Source organism: Orbicella faveolata, unplaced genomic scaffold (genome assembly GCF_042242905.1).
Source record: "Orbicella faveolata isolate gen_17 unplaced genomic scaffold, um_ofav_v1 contig_13, whole genome shotgun sequence".
NCBI classification, from domain to species: domain Eukaryota; kingdom Metazoa; phylum Cnidaria; class Anthozoa; order Scleractinia; family Merulinidae; genus Orbicella; species Orbicella faveolata.
This window is the reverse complement of record NW_028301540.1, coordinates 19815798-19832500: the sequence shown is the minus strand read 5'-3', so window position 1 is coordinate 19832500 and position 16703 is coordinate 19815798. Positions and strand designations below refer to the sequence as shown.

The 16703-nt window shown below is 38.4% G+C and overlaps 1 protein-coding gene and 2 long non-coding RNA genes across 3 annotated transcripts in view; 2 read left to right on the top strand and 1 right to left on the bottom strand.

The window, feature by feature from the left end:
* The window catches only part of LOC149115497 (uncharacterized), a 22239-nt gene extending 9852 nt beyond the window's left edge, over nucleotides 1-12387 (bottom strand). The window contains exons 1-2 of the long non-coding RNA XR_016206063.1: nucleotides 11636-12387; nucleotides 10601-10757 (exon numbers count right to left, since the gene is read on the bottom strand). This is a non-coding gene — a long non-coding RNA (uncharacterized LOC149115497). The remainder of the gene's footprint in view (nucleotides 1-10600; nucleotides 10758-11635) is intronic.
* LOC149115498 (uncharacterized) lies at nucleotides 3444-9821 on the top strand. Its single transcript, XR_016206064.1, has 2 exons — nucleotides 3444-4242; nucleotides 7445-9821. It is a non-coding gene; the product is annotated as an uncharacterized LOC149115498 (long non-coding RNA).
* A 503-nt stretch (nucleotides 12388-12890) lies between the features above and the next one.
* LOC110053778 (GPI inositol-deacylase-like) lies at nucleotides 12891-16080 on the top strand. The gene has a single exon (XM_089284960.1). The coding sequence runs from the start codon at nucleotides 13075-13077 to the stop codon at nucleotides 14200-14202; it is 1128 nt and encodes a 375-aa protein (XP_089141086.1). The 5' UTR covers nucleotides 12891-13074; the 3' UTR covers nucleotides 14203-16080.
* Nucleotides 16081-16703: the final 623 nt, after the last annotated feature.

Here is a 16703-nt window from a genome sequence, read left to right as displayed (position 1 = left end):
ATCGCGCGTGTTTTGTGTTTTGTGGCGGCCATTTTGAATTTTTAATACGCGCGCGGTGTGCTAGTGCGAGGTCTGGAACCGAAATTACGGAAAATCGCTCGGAGCCTGATCGGAGCTCTAAGAAAATGACAAGGGATGAAACTGAAATGATAGCGTTCTAAATTTGCATTAGTTCGAGGAGAAATTTACTTCGTAATTTAACGAAAATTACTCTGTGGGAAGAAGAAGCATTAAACTAAATATATCTACGCTCATTTAGCCCAAATATCTAGAAGGTCTGCGATATTTTGGCGTTGTTTTAAACAACTCGCTTTCGCACTATGTTTCTGCCAGTTGGGGGCCACGGAAGTGAGAAATGCGAAACGTTGATTGACAGAATCGAAGCGGAAGTGATAGTGTCGCTTGTTCTGATTGGTCAGTTCTAATTCCGGAAGTTGGATGATTTTATTCCGGAAATAGATGCTGCTACAAGGCCAAGGCCAGATATTCCCGATTTATGACGCCACACTGGCGGGAAGAGTTCGAAAGAGTTCTCATTTATTTGGAAGAATTCAGGAATTTCATGACTGTTATGTTAGGAAATTTCTTCCACCTGACGACATGAGGTAAGTATTAATAGTAGGAGAAGGTTTTGCCAATGTCAATCAACTCTAAGGTAATTTTGTGATTTGAGACGGCGAGATTCACGTTAATTGGCGACCTTTTCGGTACTGCGATTCAGATCAGCTTAAAAATTATGTTGCTGTTCGTTTGCCTCTAGCGGTTTGACTGACTGTCAAAAGAAAGTGCTGGATGTCGTTTTGGCTGGCCACAATACTTTTATTGCTGGGGCCGCCGGTAGTGGGAAGTCCTTCCTCATGAAGCAAATTTGTGAGCGTACAGAGAAAACGGTTTGCGTAACAAGCACGACTGGACGTGCAGCGAAGGTTTTAAAAAACAAAGCCAAAACAATCCATTCATTTGCGGGAATTGGTGACTGCCACGAACCTAAAGAGGTATGTTGTGTGTTTCATGTTTATCTGGCTGGTTTTTTTGTTTGTTTGTTTGTTTGTTTTTGGTTTCAGAGAAATAACTGATATGTTTGAATATATGGCTGCACGCTGCTGGTACACGAACGTAACAATGCAATGCACGAAATTCGTATTATTGTAGAATTTCAACAATTTTTTTATGAAGTATAATTGGTGAAAAGAGAAAAGAGCCTGGTAAATTGTCCTGATCAAAAGGCTAGGCTGAAATCCTACTGTGTTTTTATGCTGAAAAACAGCGCGTCGCTTTTAATTGTTTGTGTGCGGCTGTTATAGTTGGGGTCACTTTCGCATTTGCTGCAAAATTATTCCTTAGTTTCGTTATGTCATTGAAGCACAATATCTAAAGTTAAATTGATCACAAATTATCCGGCTGAATATGGGCTCTGAAAACAGATCATTGAAACATTTGAAGTTAAGGAGGAATCTTAAGCCGGTCTGTCGGCTTTCCCAATGATCAAACATTTTCATACAATGTGCACGTCATGATGGATGAAACCCGCTAAACCATCAAAGCTTCTTTTTTGCAATACACATTTAGTGTAGAATTTTTAACTCAAACATTTTCATTCAGCTTCTTGCTTTAGTGACTTCAACTGCCGAGGATGACGGATGAAAATGTTGATCGTTTAAAAGTGGCCGGTGGTTCCACGGGGCCTTGAAAAAAGATTAAACATTCACAAATACATTCATTACAAGCGATAAATCGTTCGCTCTTTCACACAAAACCCGTTTTATTCCATTTTTCCTTGGATTAACTAGATTGGGCCGACTTTTCTGTGCAATTTTCTTTTACTGGAGTAAATCCGAATCATTTTTTTTTTTTTCACTGTACCGCGCGCCAAATCATCGGACATGCGGGTGAATGGCTCTTTATTCCACTCTTCTCTTAGTCCGATTTCTATTTAAATGCTTGTGAAGCCAGTCCAAATTACGATATGTCGATATAAATCTGTTAGGTGATTCACGAGTGCTATAAACATGTACATGTAGATCTAAAACACAACCCTCTTTTTACGCTGAATACTAACCCGTGACCTGAGGTCAAGGTCACCGCGGCCGTAGAACATACAAGGTCAACTAATATTTATGACCGGGAGTACAAATTGTTTTAATTTTAATTTTTGTAAATCAAAACAACTTTGCCATTAAAAACCACGATATGCCGATTGAGAAGTGCTAAGCTACCTGTGGATCTCACATCTCTCGTTGTTAACACTGGGCATGGAATACAAAGCGCACTGGAGGAAAAGCCACGAGTTCGTGACATCATACCTTGGTCACATTTAATGTTCGAGGCAAACCACAGTGTCTTAGTAGATCTTCACCGGAAAAGGCACTGCTTTTTTCAAAATACTTTTAGTTCACCATGTTCAGAAGTAGAGAGAGCTCCTAGATGCCGGTTCCACGGAAATTCGTTTACGTGACAACTCCTGCGTTGCAGTATTGTCATCGGCTCTCGCTGCCGAAAATAGACTGTAAGCAGTCTCTTTTGTTTTCCTAGAGTGGCACCATGAATAGTAGAAGACGCGACATCGCAAATGCGAATGTGAATCGAGATTGATCAGTTAATGAAAAAACAAAGAATTCCGAAAGTGTTTAGAGTCCTAAAAAGATCATTCAAAAAGAACTAAAACACAAGTAGTTGAACTGATTATACGAAAAAAATATTTTTATCGCGAACGCTGTGGTTATTTCGGTCCACAAAAGGCAAAAACGTGTAATTATAAGTTCCGCGCTCTGCTTGAAAATACAGTACATCGCTCAACTTCGAAACATCTACGATTGCCTTCCAGTCATGCAGTCCTAGCCTGAGAAAAAGTCAGAATACACTTCAGCCCTTGTTTCGACAGGTCTCAGCACTTGCTCTCAATTACACCGGCTGCAAAGTAATAAAAATCCTTCCACAGGATCTTCTAAACTTATGACCAGATTTTATCCGATCAGATTTTGAAAAATTTTTCTAGAGCAGTTTGCAGCCAAATTTAGCTAAATGTACTACGTTTGTGATCACCAGTAGCGTGTGCCAGGCCATATCACTTTATCCACACTTTATTTAATTGTCGGAGTGTTGTCGACGTCTCAAATAACCCTTTTGGATGGTGATTCGTTTGCACAGAGGGTTCGTAAACGTTTTAATGGTTATTTTAACTTTTATCATTACTCAGGTGATCTTGGAAAAAGTCCTAAGAAGTGAGAGAATAGTCAAGAGGTGGCGCGATACGGAAATTCTCATAATAGACGAAGTTTCGATGCTAAGCTTGCGAACCTTTGAGATAATTCATTTCATTGCTCAAGGAGTTAGAAAATCAAAGCAGGCTTTCGGGGGTGTACAAACACGCGCGATAAAGGTAGGTTCATCTTTTATTCATGTTCTAAACGGATGTGAGGGCTCCCTGTGGCTGGTTAGGTGATCTGGTTAGGTTCTATGGTTATAGCGGAGCTTCAACCCGCGAAGCGCGCCAGCGAAGCACCATGGGTAAGCAAAATTGGTAACCCATCAAGCCGAGAAAATTTGGTTATGACGTCAGCGTACGAGCGAGCGAACGCCGTCCGTACAGACTCTGGGGGAAGGGGAGGGGCGTCTCGCGGTAGCCCTCACGGGGAAGCTAGGGAATGCCATCTGTTCTGGGCGGGATTTTTCAGAAAAGTCAGGGAAAAAAAAAAAAAATTATTTCTATTTGTTATGTTGACAAACGATCGGAGGGGTTGATCTAACGTTTTCAAGATAGGGTTTAACCGAAGCAGAACGTGAAAGAGAACGGCAGAGAGCAAGGATTGACAGCCAAAGAAGTGGCGAAGAAGATCGCGAAAGAGCGGGCCAGGGCTAGAAAGGAGGCGAGGTAGTACTGAACAGTGCTGTGAATTAGATCAAGTTAGGGCTAGAGAAAGGATATGAAATAATACCGAACAATGCCGTGAGGCAGAGCGAACGACGGCTATAGAAAAGAGCTGGAATACCCGAAAAACTTACTCAGAAGACTACACAACTTCGCGCGTCGAGATGTGCAGCCGTGCAAGAAGTCACATGATTTCATCAGGTGATCAACAAGAGAAATCAAACGTGTTTCTTGTGTTTAGAGGAAAAAACACAGCGGGAAAAGAGTAGTTGATTCGTTGATCTATCGAAAAGATTAGTTCAGTTCAGTCTTCGCAACTTTTGCTGGAAGTTTCTGCCTATAGGATTCAAACTGAAGTGAACTGCCAAATTGTGGTAAGCGACTGTTTTACATGGAAACTTTCGCGTTTTCCATAAAAATTAGGTAGTTGCTTCGGCGAGATAAGCTTAGAAGTTAAGCTTATATTTTCAGTAGGAGTTTTAAAGTCTCCCTGATTATCTGATTTGGAACCATACTGGGAGAAATTTGATAAATTTCAAACAATAAGACTAGAGTCGTTGTTGAATATAAAGTTGCATACTGTAAACAAACAAGCTTAGTTTTCTGTTGTTTTTCGCCGTATACCGATAACCTCACGTCTAAAAGTAATAGAACTGTATTTGTAAATACTGCCAGCCGAGTTTTGAAGTTTTCTTTGTTTTAGTAAGGACAGCCGCTTTGTAGACTGCTATAATTTCTTCTTCTGTTTACCTTGGGAAGAAGGAAAACCATCGATTTGCTACCCTTGACAGCTTTTGACGCTCGTATGTTGTCGTCCATACTGCGTTTACAAATTATGGAGACTTCCTCGTTTTGTTTGGTTAATTTATTGGGTTTAGTGAAATGTTTGGCTGAATTTCTTTTAAGGTTATTGGTAAAAGCCTGGTTAAGCCACGGCCAAAAAAAGGACTGCAAAGCCGTCGGCGAAAATAATATTCAAATTACGCTTTGGCGCGAATAATTATTAAACTTGAACACCGCAAGTCTTTGAGATTTTGGACGTTTTCTGGCTTCTAAATGCATTTGTTGGCTTTAACTGGAATGATAATAAATCTTAAACGAATTTTCTGTAACATTTCTGGTATCCTTCGTTTGATTCAGGTGTAGTGATACCCATATTGTGTTTATGTAGTTTTCCTCGGTTTTGTTGTTGTTGTTGTTGTTGAAATGTCGAGTGGATGATTAGTATTACACTAGGCTTGCTGGTGCAGCAAGTATGGAATATAATTTTCCGAAATAGTAAATCCATACACTCTTCTGAAACGTGGTAAATTGCTAACAGTACCTCCATATTCCCCTTTTGCACATGAACATGAACTATTTTTTCTACATCAATCAGTGACCCTACATGCAGAGAAAGCTCTACACGGAGACGATTCTATTGGTGCCACTGCATTTGGGGATACACGGTCCCTATTTTTCAATTTTTTGGGGGCTTTTTGTGTTCAACTTTGGTGCATGTAGGATATATTTTTTATCCATTTAGCTGTAATTTTACTGATGTCTTAATCAAACATATCTTGGATTTGGTTGACCAAATGCACATATGCATCAAAACCTCCGAGTGTGTTCAGTTGTCTACATGTAGTGAAGGCAAAATATGTGTAGATGGTATAACTTGCTTATAGCTTACTGATTAATTTTTGACATAATTTAATTACAAAATTGTATATTTGATGGGGTCACCCAGTAGTTAACAGTCCCTGTAGTCCACAATCTTCGTGGAGAAAAAAAAACACATCAATTATTGAAGTTGAATTATAAAATTATTAATGGTAGCCCACATGTAAGTATTCATCCACAAAGTGTTATTTTTACCATTAATGCCAGGGGAAGTTTTTCATTGTGAATGTTGCAATGTTGCAGTGGATCTCATTATATTCCTGTATGCTGTTCTTAATACTGTACAGCTGTCATACCTTTAACCGTATCTTTTTACAGTCACTTTTGGGAAGTGTCTTAAGGCTATGTAGAATTCCAGTATTTTTTAAAAGGTAGACAGTATTAATAGCATATTTTATGAAAAAAAAAAGAACTATTGATGGATGTACAGCATGAAGGCAAATAGCAATGCACGATTATGTTACAAAATACATGTACAAATTCATGCCACCACTGAGTCAATTGTAAACATTGTAATATTTAGATTTAGCCAAGCCTAAAAGTGGAGCTCCTGGGCCAGGTTGCTCAAAGCCCGAGTAAGCTAACCCAGGATTTTGATGTGAGTTTTGTAACTTTGAGGGTTTTTTTCTGTTTATAATGTCTGGCCTTCTGTTTTGAGTTTCAATAATCTCAAACTCCATAAAACATAAGCAGTGAAAAACATTAGTATACCTTCTGAACAACCCGCCCTGATCAAGAAGTTAACCTAGCTTGAGCCCACGATCCAATAGAAAACCAGTACTTTGTCAGCAGTCAACTTTTTAAAAAACAGGTGACCTTGATGAGCTCTTAACCTGAGCCCGTGATATGGTCACATAATACTGGTCAGCAGATACCTTGTTTTGACAGCTGTCAATTGACCATGACATGGATGTCCAATATCATACATGTATGATTAAACTATGGCCGCCATGTTCCGTGGCGTCGGCTTTGTTGGGCGCACCTGCCATGATCCACACTGCTAGACATGTTGACCATGAAAAAATAGTTCTATGGTTTTCTACTTGTATGTGTGCATGTGGTTCTGTTTCTATAGTTATGGGACTCCGCTTGGTGGCGGCCCCTGGGAGTTCTGCTATAAAGGTGGCTGTGTCATATACTGTTTCACATAAAATGGAAAGAAGCAATAAGTTCATGGTTTAAGGTTACTGTATACCTTGAGAGGTGTTTCGCATCCAAGAGAAGGAATGCTCCCCTTTCACACCGTACTGTAGCTACCTAAACCCCTATATCAAATTAAAGCTTATAGAGCTGGTTATCAAATGAGACCAAGAATTTTGAAAGAAAATGAATTATCCAGTTATCCAGGCCCCCTAAGGGGAGTGTCCAAATCACCTTTAGAAAGCTACAGGTCAATGCAATTTTTTTGCTAATTTAATATGTTACTCAGATTCTAGACCCAAAGTGCTTAAACATTACAATATGTCTGCATTTTGCCATATTCAATTTCAGTGAACATAAAAGCTACAGAACAATTTTGAAATAGGATTAAAAAACTATATGAAGTGATTGTACAAAAATCACTCTTGGGAAAAAAAAAATTCAAAATAAAATATCCCCTGACATGTTTTTGTTGTTTACATGTCAAATTAGCTACATCGCTTAGATGCAGGCACATGGTAACCCTAAAGACACAGCATTTACGACAGAGTGATTCTAAACTATATCCTTATTCTAGATCTAGACTACACAATTATATCATGGTCACTGAAGACTGCATAACCTTCATGATCTAAAGGCAAGGACAAAATCAGATCTACTGACTTTTTCAAAAAGAGGAAGCTTGGGATTGCATAACCCCAGATATGCATGTTTGCCAAGGTGAATTGACATCCCAATTTGTTTATATTTTGTTTTTGTTTTTTTTTTAACCAGCACATTCAATGCAGACTGAGGACAACAAAAGAAAAGCCACTAACTGGAATGCAAACAGTTTTAAGACCTAAATGGAAGATCAAGATGTCTACAATTATTTGGACCAGGACAATAAACATAAACTGAGAAGAACGTTGAAGCCACTAGATGGAATGCAAACAATTCATAGACACTGCAAAATTGTTACTCTTTTCTTTTCAGTCCAGACTGAAGTGTCATCATGTTCAAAATCATATATTTCATGAAAAGGTTGCAAGGATCATATTTGAAATAATTTTCCTAATAGGTCTATTGCAATAGTGGATGACATCACCCCAGCAAAGACAGGAAGATCTTCCAGTGTCATTTGTTGATTGCAATTATACAAAGTAAGTAAGAGAGATACCAAGTAAGAGAGACATGCTAATTAAACTTTGACAATCCTACCTGCAAGACAACTCAGAAGACTTGCATGAACTCTTCAGATCACATGAAATACATCAAATGAATGGTTCTTGATCCTTCTCAAACAGTACTCAACAATCAATGACACAAGATGCAACTATGGTACTGACAAACACGATGCCTGTGCTAACCTTTCATGAAAGCATATACATTGCTGATGAAAACTTTAAATAAGCATAAAAGCAAATGACTTTTAATTAATTAAATTAGGAAAAAAGTAGACAGAGTTCTAGAGCTGGTATTCTTGGTTTGCACTGTCACACAAAAATTAATTTGAATTGACCATTCAGTGGATAAATTCAAGACATTGTGATATTATAGGAGATAAATAAAGAAGACACCTTTCCAAGTTTTAGCTCTACAGGCTGTGCATCTTCCCAAGCTTCAGATTTTTGTTGAAATATTTCGCGCAAATTTACAGAGCCCAGTATGAAACTGCCATGTTGGTGTACCTCCATTGTACACCAACATTGCAGCAGGCAAATGTTGTAAACATCTGGAAGTTACTTTGGATATCTAGGTGGCTGATTAACTGAACTGAACAAGCAAACATCTAAATATTAAGCACTTTTCCTAATACTTTAACTTCTAAAAAGGCTAAAAGCCACGAGATAAGTAAATATTTTTTGACAAATGCTTTCGTAGCTTCATGTTACGCACCACCATAACTCTGAAATTCAAAATGTGCTTGTTTCCAGACAAAGTAAGTTATTAAGGTGAAAGTTGTTAAAAGATATAAATTTACATCTACATCTACATTTATTTAGTTGATAAAGTCCCGCAAGACATCACATCAACTGTACCAAACATATATGCACATATGCATAAGCTAGACAAAAAGGATAATTAAAAAATAATTCTTAAGTACAATTTACTTTACTTACACCCCTCTTATGCCTGATGAGGATAAAAACTTTAACTGGTGACTCTTTAGTTTTGGATTTTAGAAAATGATCATGTCACGTGCAAATGAAGATTATCCTTGAGGTCAGATTGGGTAAGATTTGAGTCCTAGATTGAATGGTTTTTTTAGCATGAACATCTCAATATTGATTTTATTTCAAACAAATTAGAACCTAGAAGTTCACTAAATAGCTTAATTATTTAAGTACCTGTATTACCTGTAAGGCTTATAAGTTAAGGGAAAACAGCAAGTTCAACTCCTTCTACATGTACATGAGGGAGTTGTTTGACTCAAGAAAATAGCTTTTAGCTTCTGAACTTATTAGCTGGCAAAGAAAGTCATGTCTGATAGCACAAAGCCTAGCAGTTCCTTGGGAAATTCTTTGAAGAAATTCAAACTACAGAAGTACTGTGAGAGATTAAATTTTTTGGGGCTAGCGAGAATGACTTTTAGACAAGTACATCATAGTTACAGCTTACTGAGAGGATAGGCCAAAAAATTGGTTTTCATTTCTCCACACCCTGCTTATACTTAGTTATACTTTGCGAGATGGTGCAAACCATTCCAGCAGAAGTGAAGAGCACTAATTGTATCTTCAAGTTAGATGCAAAAATCTCCAACTTTACACAAGGGTACACTTATCTATTAACTTTTGATATTTTTGGGGCAGATATGGTAGAGATTTAGGAACTGAGTAAAGAAAGGATATAATGATTAATTATAATGCTGTCTTTCTGCTTAAGGAGGCAATAAGAATGTCACCAAGCACAGGAGACAGTTTTGTTACATGATCAAAATTTCCATTACATTGAAAATGCATACTCTTTTGTCAATGATCAAATCTACAGGTGGATATACACAACTTCTCCCACTTCATATGAATGTCCTAAATATAATGGGTGACACCTCAGAATGTCTGAAAAATTAACTACCCTGAAAATTGATGCTTGAAGTACAAACAGCCCTATGCATGTTAAGCTTGCTTGCCAATAGGAGAGGAGTGATGTGAGTAAACAATTGAAAATCTTTTATGTTGTACTTTCTGGTTGTGACTCCTGCAAGTCAAAACTACATAAGACAGAAATACCACTAACAGCTTACTTGTTAGGGGTTCAAGCAAAGTTTCCCAATAATGTATTCTTAAAATGCAGGAAACACTATTTTTTAAAGAAATACTTATTACAGTCAAACTCACAAAACCATGAACACCTAAAATATGCCTGGAATGTTTATTGTGTAATAACCAATCACAAGTGAGATCTCAAACCACATAAACCACAGAACAAGGATGTATTGCATAGGTCATGGAACCATAAATTCATGTATAGTTTTGGTTTTCGCTTTGTCCCAGGATAAACACTCTGTCTTTATATATTACTGAAAGTCCACATAATTGCTATCCTTTTGTATCAAGAACCACATCCAGTATTTTAATAGTTTGTGGGATTTTGAAAAACAAGAATCCCCCGACGCTTACAGTTACTCAAGTAAAGCGATGGTTAATTTGACACAGCTATAAATAGGGATGAATAAAAATTTAAAATTTTGGTGGTTTCACTAACTTTGGTATCATCTTTGGTTAAACTAGCAACTCAGTTTGCTCTCCAATAACTGCAAAGGTACCATGCACTTCAATTGTACAATTTTATAACAGTGGTTGGCCTTTTTAGGGACAACACATTATAGTACATTGGCCAAAATACAAATAGTCCAAAAACGAAGAACAGTCTAGAAAGTAAATTTAACAAAGCCCGCAATGATTACAGAATGATTAAGCCTTATTATTGTTTTAGTCAAGCAACACATACTTAGTATAAGCTTTTGCAGACAAGGATAGTGCAAATCTGGAATGATATTCCCACAACTCTGGTTACCATTGTACTATCTAGTGAAACCACAACCTGCATGCCTCTTGTATGATTTGTTTGTCAAATAGAACCAATAAATTGTATCCATTTTAGCATTCTGCAAACAGAATATAAATGGACATAAATAAATAAACAAATTAATTATTCAAAATTATTCCATTAAATTACTGTAACTAACATAATAGCCACCTAATTTGTTAAAAACTACAACTAGATTCTAACCTGGGACCTACAGAAATTTGATTACCTATGATATTTTGAACTTTAACACCCAACATTTAAGTACATTGTATATGGGAGTAGACTCTTTTTCCTTTATGTTCTAAAGATACTAATTTATGCACTGCATCATTTACTCTGTACTGATGATACTGCTTACAAAATTCCAACAGTTTAGCTGTTCTATACATTTAAATGATTCTGTGGTTATTTTATGAAAGGGCCTGTACGGTCGAATATTCCTTGATGGCCTATGTAATTTAGTAATGTACAAAGATGTTCCGATTTCACTTCCACTTTCCTGGCAATCAAATTAAAAATCGTCAGTGTAAAACGCAGACTGTGGACTGCAAACCGGGGTAAAATGCAGACTGAGAGTGAAATGCAGACTGCAGACTACAGACTTCATAAGTACATATCGTTTTATAATAATAGTATCAGGCGCTGGTCGTAAACATGATTATTCAGGCTAATTGCAGTGAAAGACTGTGCTCCGGTCAGCTGACTCGCGCTCCGGTTAGACTGAATATCACTCCAGTTGGCCTGGACATCACTTAGGTTAGCCTCCAGTTAGCCTGTTTTCGCTTAGGACTCAATGGTCAGTCTACATTTTAGTCTGTAGTTTGCAGTCCGCAGTCTGCGTTTTACACTGACCGAATCAAAAATCTAGTGCAAAATAAGCCTACTTACACTGTAACATTGTAATCAACGCTAAAGCCTACCACTATCAACAATGAAAAATATCAGATGGCTTACCTCTTAATCTTTTCAAGAAAGTACCTATTCGTGTGTCAACATTTCATGGCCTTCAACTTCGAATTTTTCTGTTGCGGATCTTCTTAGACCTTTCGTGAACACGTTGCTTATGATCTGACATGTTTATAACTGAGCGTTAATTTTTCCGATACCTAATAAAGAGGAAAAATCACTTGAAACCTAAAAACTCTGATCAAAATGGTTAAATCCGACGTGTTTTGCAGGGTTATATACTTGCCACGAGCGGCGAATTAATGTCTTGTTCCCAGTGTTCCTCGGCCCCTCTCGAAAGGGGAAAATCCGCTGAGTGCAGGCGCAGCCTACGTGAACGGCGACCCAACATGGGACGATTTGTGCAACGAACGTTCGAAGAGATCTAGATAGAAAAAAGTCGTGGGGGAGGGGGAAGGGGTGGCCTCTTAAGTTCCCCTGAAATTTGCCCATGAATTAAGGCTCAATTTTCGTTTTCATTATCACATCACCTAAACTGCGAGCAGTCTCTCTCTTCCTCGAAAATCCATGGGGAAGAACGCAAAACAAGTAAGCCCGCGAGCGTGACTCATGACTGTGAGCGTGACGTGCGAGCAACGATGCCGCGAGCCGCTAGTAGCGCGGACATCGGAAGACGGCTGCTAGCGGCTCGCGGCATTGCCATTCGTCGCTCGCACGTCACGCTCACAGCCACGCTCGCACGCTTACTTGTTTTGCGTTCTTTCCCACGGTTTTCGGTATAGCATGCGTGGGGCCGCGCACACGAGGAATGTGTTCAATACAGCAGAACCCTTTCTCTGTTCTTCTAACACGTTGATTTATTTGGTGCATACAATTCAGCCCAATAGCCCTTTAAGTTTAATGCTTAGCTATTTTTTATTTGCATTACAATGTAATCCAACACGGATGCCATGCAAGTTGGATTATAAACAATTTATTGGCTGAGGTTTTTGTGATATCCGGAATAATCAAGGTGGAGGTAAGTGAAGCTGATAACACTAAGCGAGCCCTTGATTATTTCGGATATCACAAAAACCGAATCTAATAATTGTTTTCTTATACATTGATTTAAAGAAAATAACGACAAACGCATTACCGCACCGAACACAGTTTATTTTCGACAAGCCAGGTTCTTACTTCGCTGTCCGTGAACTTGACGTTACTCTTGAAAATCATGCATGGCGCGCGCAACCTACAGATTATTCACTGATCTGCTAGCAGATTAGTGAATAATCTGTAGGTTGTGCTGTTTCCTAGAATTAACTGTAGTTTTTTTTTTTAGCCAATGAGAAGACAGATGGTGACTACAATGTATAATGATTTTAACTATTAACAACATCCAACTAAAATTCTGAGGAGCTCCGCTTTTAGGCCTGGCTAAATCTGTATATTAAATAATATACCTGTGTGCAGTCCTGTGTGTACTGTGTACTTCAAACTGAGGCGTAATGTCTTCGTACATCTCAAAGACGCAACACTTGCTGTTAATCATATGGCTTGCTGTCTTCACCGCATTTGCTTTGATAGGTTTTCGAGATTTCCTTACGAACTTGGAGGAGAACAGGTGTGATATGACATGGATGTACGAATGGCCGCGGTACATAAAAGTGCCTCTGTGGAAAGGAACAGCAAAACGTTTTCCAAAGTATGCCTTATACCTTTATGGAGAAGGAGAATATGCAGATAGATCTAAAGGTCTTCGGTTGTCCGGAATCCCCGCTCTTTTTGTTCCCGGCAGTGCAGGAAGTTACAAGCAAGCTCGATCACTTGCGTCAGTAGCGTTAAGGAAGGTAGAAAGTCTGACATCTAAAGTCCATTTTAATTACTTTACGGCTGATTTAGATGAATCGCTGTCTGGCTTATTTGGAGGTGTATTGTATGAACAAACTGAATTTATAAGAGTTTGTGTGACACGGATCCTCTGGTTATACATGTATGAGAAGATCAAAAATCCACCAACATCTGTTGTACTTGTAGGGCATTCAATGGGTGGTTTGATTGCAAGAGGTTTGTTTACGTTGCCAAAGTTTGATCCAAGTGTTGTTCATACAATCATTACCTTTGGAACACCTCATTGCCATCCTGTCCTGTCCCTTGATCTACAGTTGGCGGACTATTATGAAACAGTAAACAGTTTTTGGAAAAGTCAAGCATTTAGTAATGATACTGAAGCAAGATTGAAGAATATAACTCTAGTGTCAGTGAGTGGTGGACTCAGAGATGTGTTGGTGCGATCAAGTCCCTCTTCCATGAACCATTTAGCTTCACAGTCGCAAGCTATCAGTCTTGTGACAACTTCTGTACCAAAAGCATGGCTCAGTGTTGACCACCTGTGCCTATGCTGGTGTCGACAACTAGTGCTAGTGACTAACCGTGCATTATTTGATATGATTGATCCAGGGAAAGGACAAATAATGGAAAATAAGCAACATAGAATGAAAATTTTTGAGCATTACTTTGTCAAGAATCCAGGACAATCAGCAGTTACTCTCAGTAATACTAGCAATGTACTCATAAAAAGAACAGATAAGGATTTTAGTCTAGTTGTTTTGCATAAGAGGCTGTGGAGATTCTAAGGAAGTGGCAAAACTGTAAATGCACAAAACCTTTTTCTATTTTCTAAAGAGGAATGGTCTGCAACACATGATTATTTAATGATAATCACAACCATCGACTCTGACCAGTGGTTATATGGGTGTCAGGAGGTTTCTGGTCAAGCTTGTACTAACATTTCAAGCTTATCTCACCTTGCAGAGGTACTTCCTTGGGGTAGCTCAACAATGAAGTATGCAAAGCTTGAGCTCAATCATTTTCCAGAAATACCATATTTTGCTGTTAGTATACCCGATTCAAGAAAATCCACCATTGTTTGGTCGGAGTATCAATCATCCAGCGGCACAGAGTATGATGTGGAATTACCAGGAGTGTTATCTAAAAGGTCAAAGGTTCTTGATATTGCTTCTGATTCTCTTTTTGCTAACATAACTTTAAAATCTGTAGTAAAGAGTTGGAAGGTGTACATTTTTGACATTGAACCCATAGACTGTGATACCAGAAGGTCAGTGTTGATAGCAAGAATTCATGTACCCTGGTTCAATGAAGATGTGTACAATTTCTCAAGCAATGGTTCAACAAAACTTGTATTACAATTACATCACCCAAAGCCAAAAGGAAACAAACACCATGTCCAGATGCATCTGTGGTTAGATCCGAAGTGTTCATATAGAGTGAGTGCTCAATATGACTTTTATCAAACACTTGGCCAGATATACAGATTTTATGCGGTACAGCTCTTTTGTTGGACATTTACAATTGTATTGCTAGTGTTTGCATGGCAGCTCTCATCAATCAGCATTGAACAACAGTGTGAGTCATTCTTCAGTCTGATTTCAAATGTGTCAAAGAGCCTCAGAGGTCTGCTTCTGGTTGCACAAAGTCATTTCTTTGTCTCACAATTTGTTCTTGCATTTTTTTTACTGAATGGTGAGAGTGGCCAACATAGCTGGCTTCCGAACATTGATGACTTGAAGACCTTTATTTGGTTGCTGCCACTGGTTCTAATCATATCAACAGCTGTAATTATTGTCATTGCTTTATTTGTGTGGACTGGCCTGTTTGTAAGGTTTGGTGGTTTAATTTTAAGTCATTTGAAATTGTCACTTTATGTGCAAACTGGAATTGGAGTTAAGGACTGGATATGTGGAACTGTCATCATTATAATATCACTTCTTTTCTGTGGAACTTTGAGCCTTATTTTGATCTTCATTTTGTGTCTTTGGAGAACTTGGAAATATGCCGCTCTTGTTAAGATATGCAAGAGTCAATTACCTAAGCAGAGAAACCATAGGCAGATAACCATAATAGAAAGCCTGGAAAACTTTGGCTTGACTTTGTGTGTCCTGATTTTGCTACTGATCATTATTAATTTCCCAGCGTTGGTAGTCTGGGCAAAAAACTTGACATTTTCTTACCATCTTCATTCAGATCACACCACTTTAATTTCAATTATTATTGGTGTAAACATGATTGGATTTCAGCCACTGATAAAGGTTCCTCGTTCTCTGGTGTACCTGTGCTTTATAACAAGTATTGCTGTGACACAAGCTGCAATCATCCCTCTGCACATGATACCCTATACTGTTTGCTTTCTTTTTACTGTGTTAAATGTGTCTCAGTTTTTTGGTAGATTTAAAAGGCAGAAAGAAGATTGAAGCAACAGACAACACTATAAATAGTTTTATTAGTAAAAGACTACAGATATGCAATATTTAATTCTCAATTTCCTTTTGTATTATTTTTGCTTTTGTTATGACTACATGTATTGTTATTGAAACCCTTCTATAAGGAAGTGTCATAAAGTTATACCTGTATATCGCTATAGGAACCCAGATGTAATGCTAGCTGTTGACATATGATTACCCAACCAAAGAGAATTTACATTTTGACAATCCAAATGAATTAGTTGTTTTCGTTCATTTTCTTTCAGTGTTTCTAAAGGAAATATAGTCGAACCTCCCATAAGCGACCACCCAAAATATCAAGCCTATGTGGTCGCTTGCGGGAGGTTGGCGCTTACGAGAGATTAGACCACATTGGGTCAAAATTTTGCGTCATTAGCATATGGTAACTGCAGAGACTTCATGAATGAATGTTTTATTCATGGAAAGTCAATTCTGAGAAAAATAAGGTACGTCCCATTGAGAAATTTGCGCTCTATTATCTGTCAAGTGGTCGCTTACGAGAGGTTAAAAACAAAAGAAAATTTCAGACTATTAGTTCTGAAAGTGGTCGCAGTCGCTTAGGAGAGGCGGTCGCTTACAAGAGGTTCCAAATATAGTGATTTGTCTTGACAACGTTTGGTCTTTTGGAAAACTGGTCGCTGAGGAGAGGTGGTCGCAATCGGAGGTTCGAGGGATCATGTTTTACTTAAGGCATCTGTCGGTCGAGTATCGGCCGATACCATCGCCCACCGACAATCGGTCGACATATCGGCCAATACGCGGCCGATATAACTGATCCCAGTTTACCGACCGTACATGATATACCCGAAAACGGATTTTTTTCTGAGGTCAGTTTT

Coding starts and splice junctions, on each gene's coding strand:
- LOC110053778 (XM_089284960.1), top strand. CDS start 13,075: ATGTCTTCGTACATCTCAAAGACGCAACACTTGCTGTTAATCATATGG.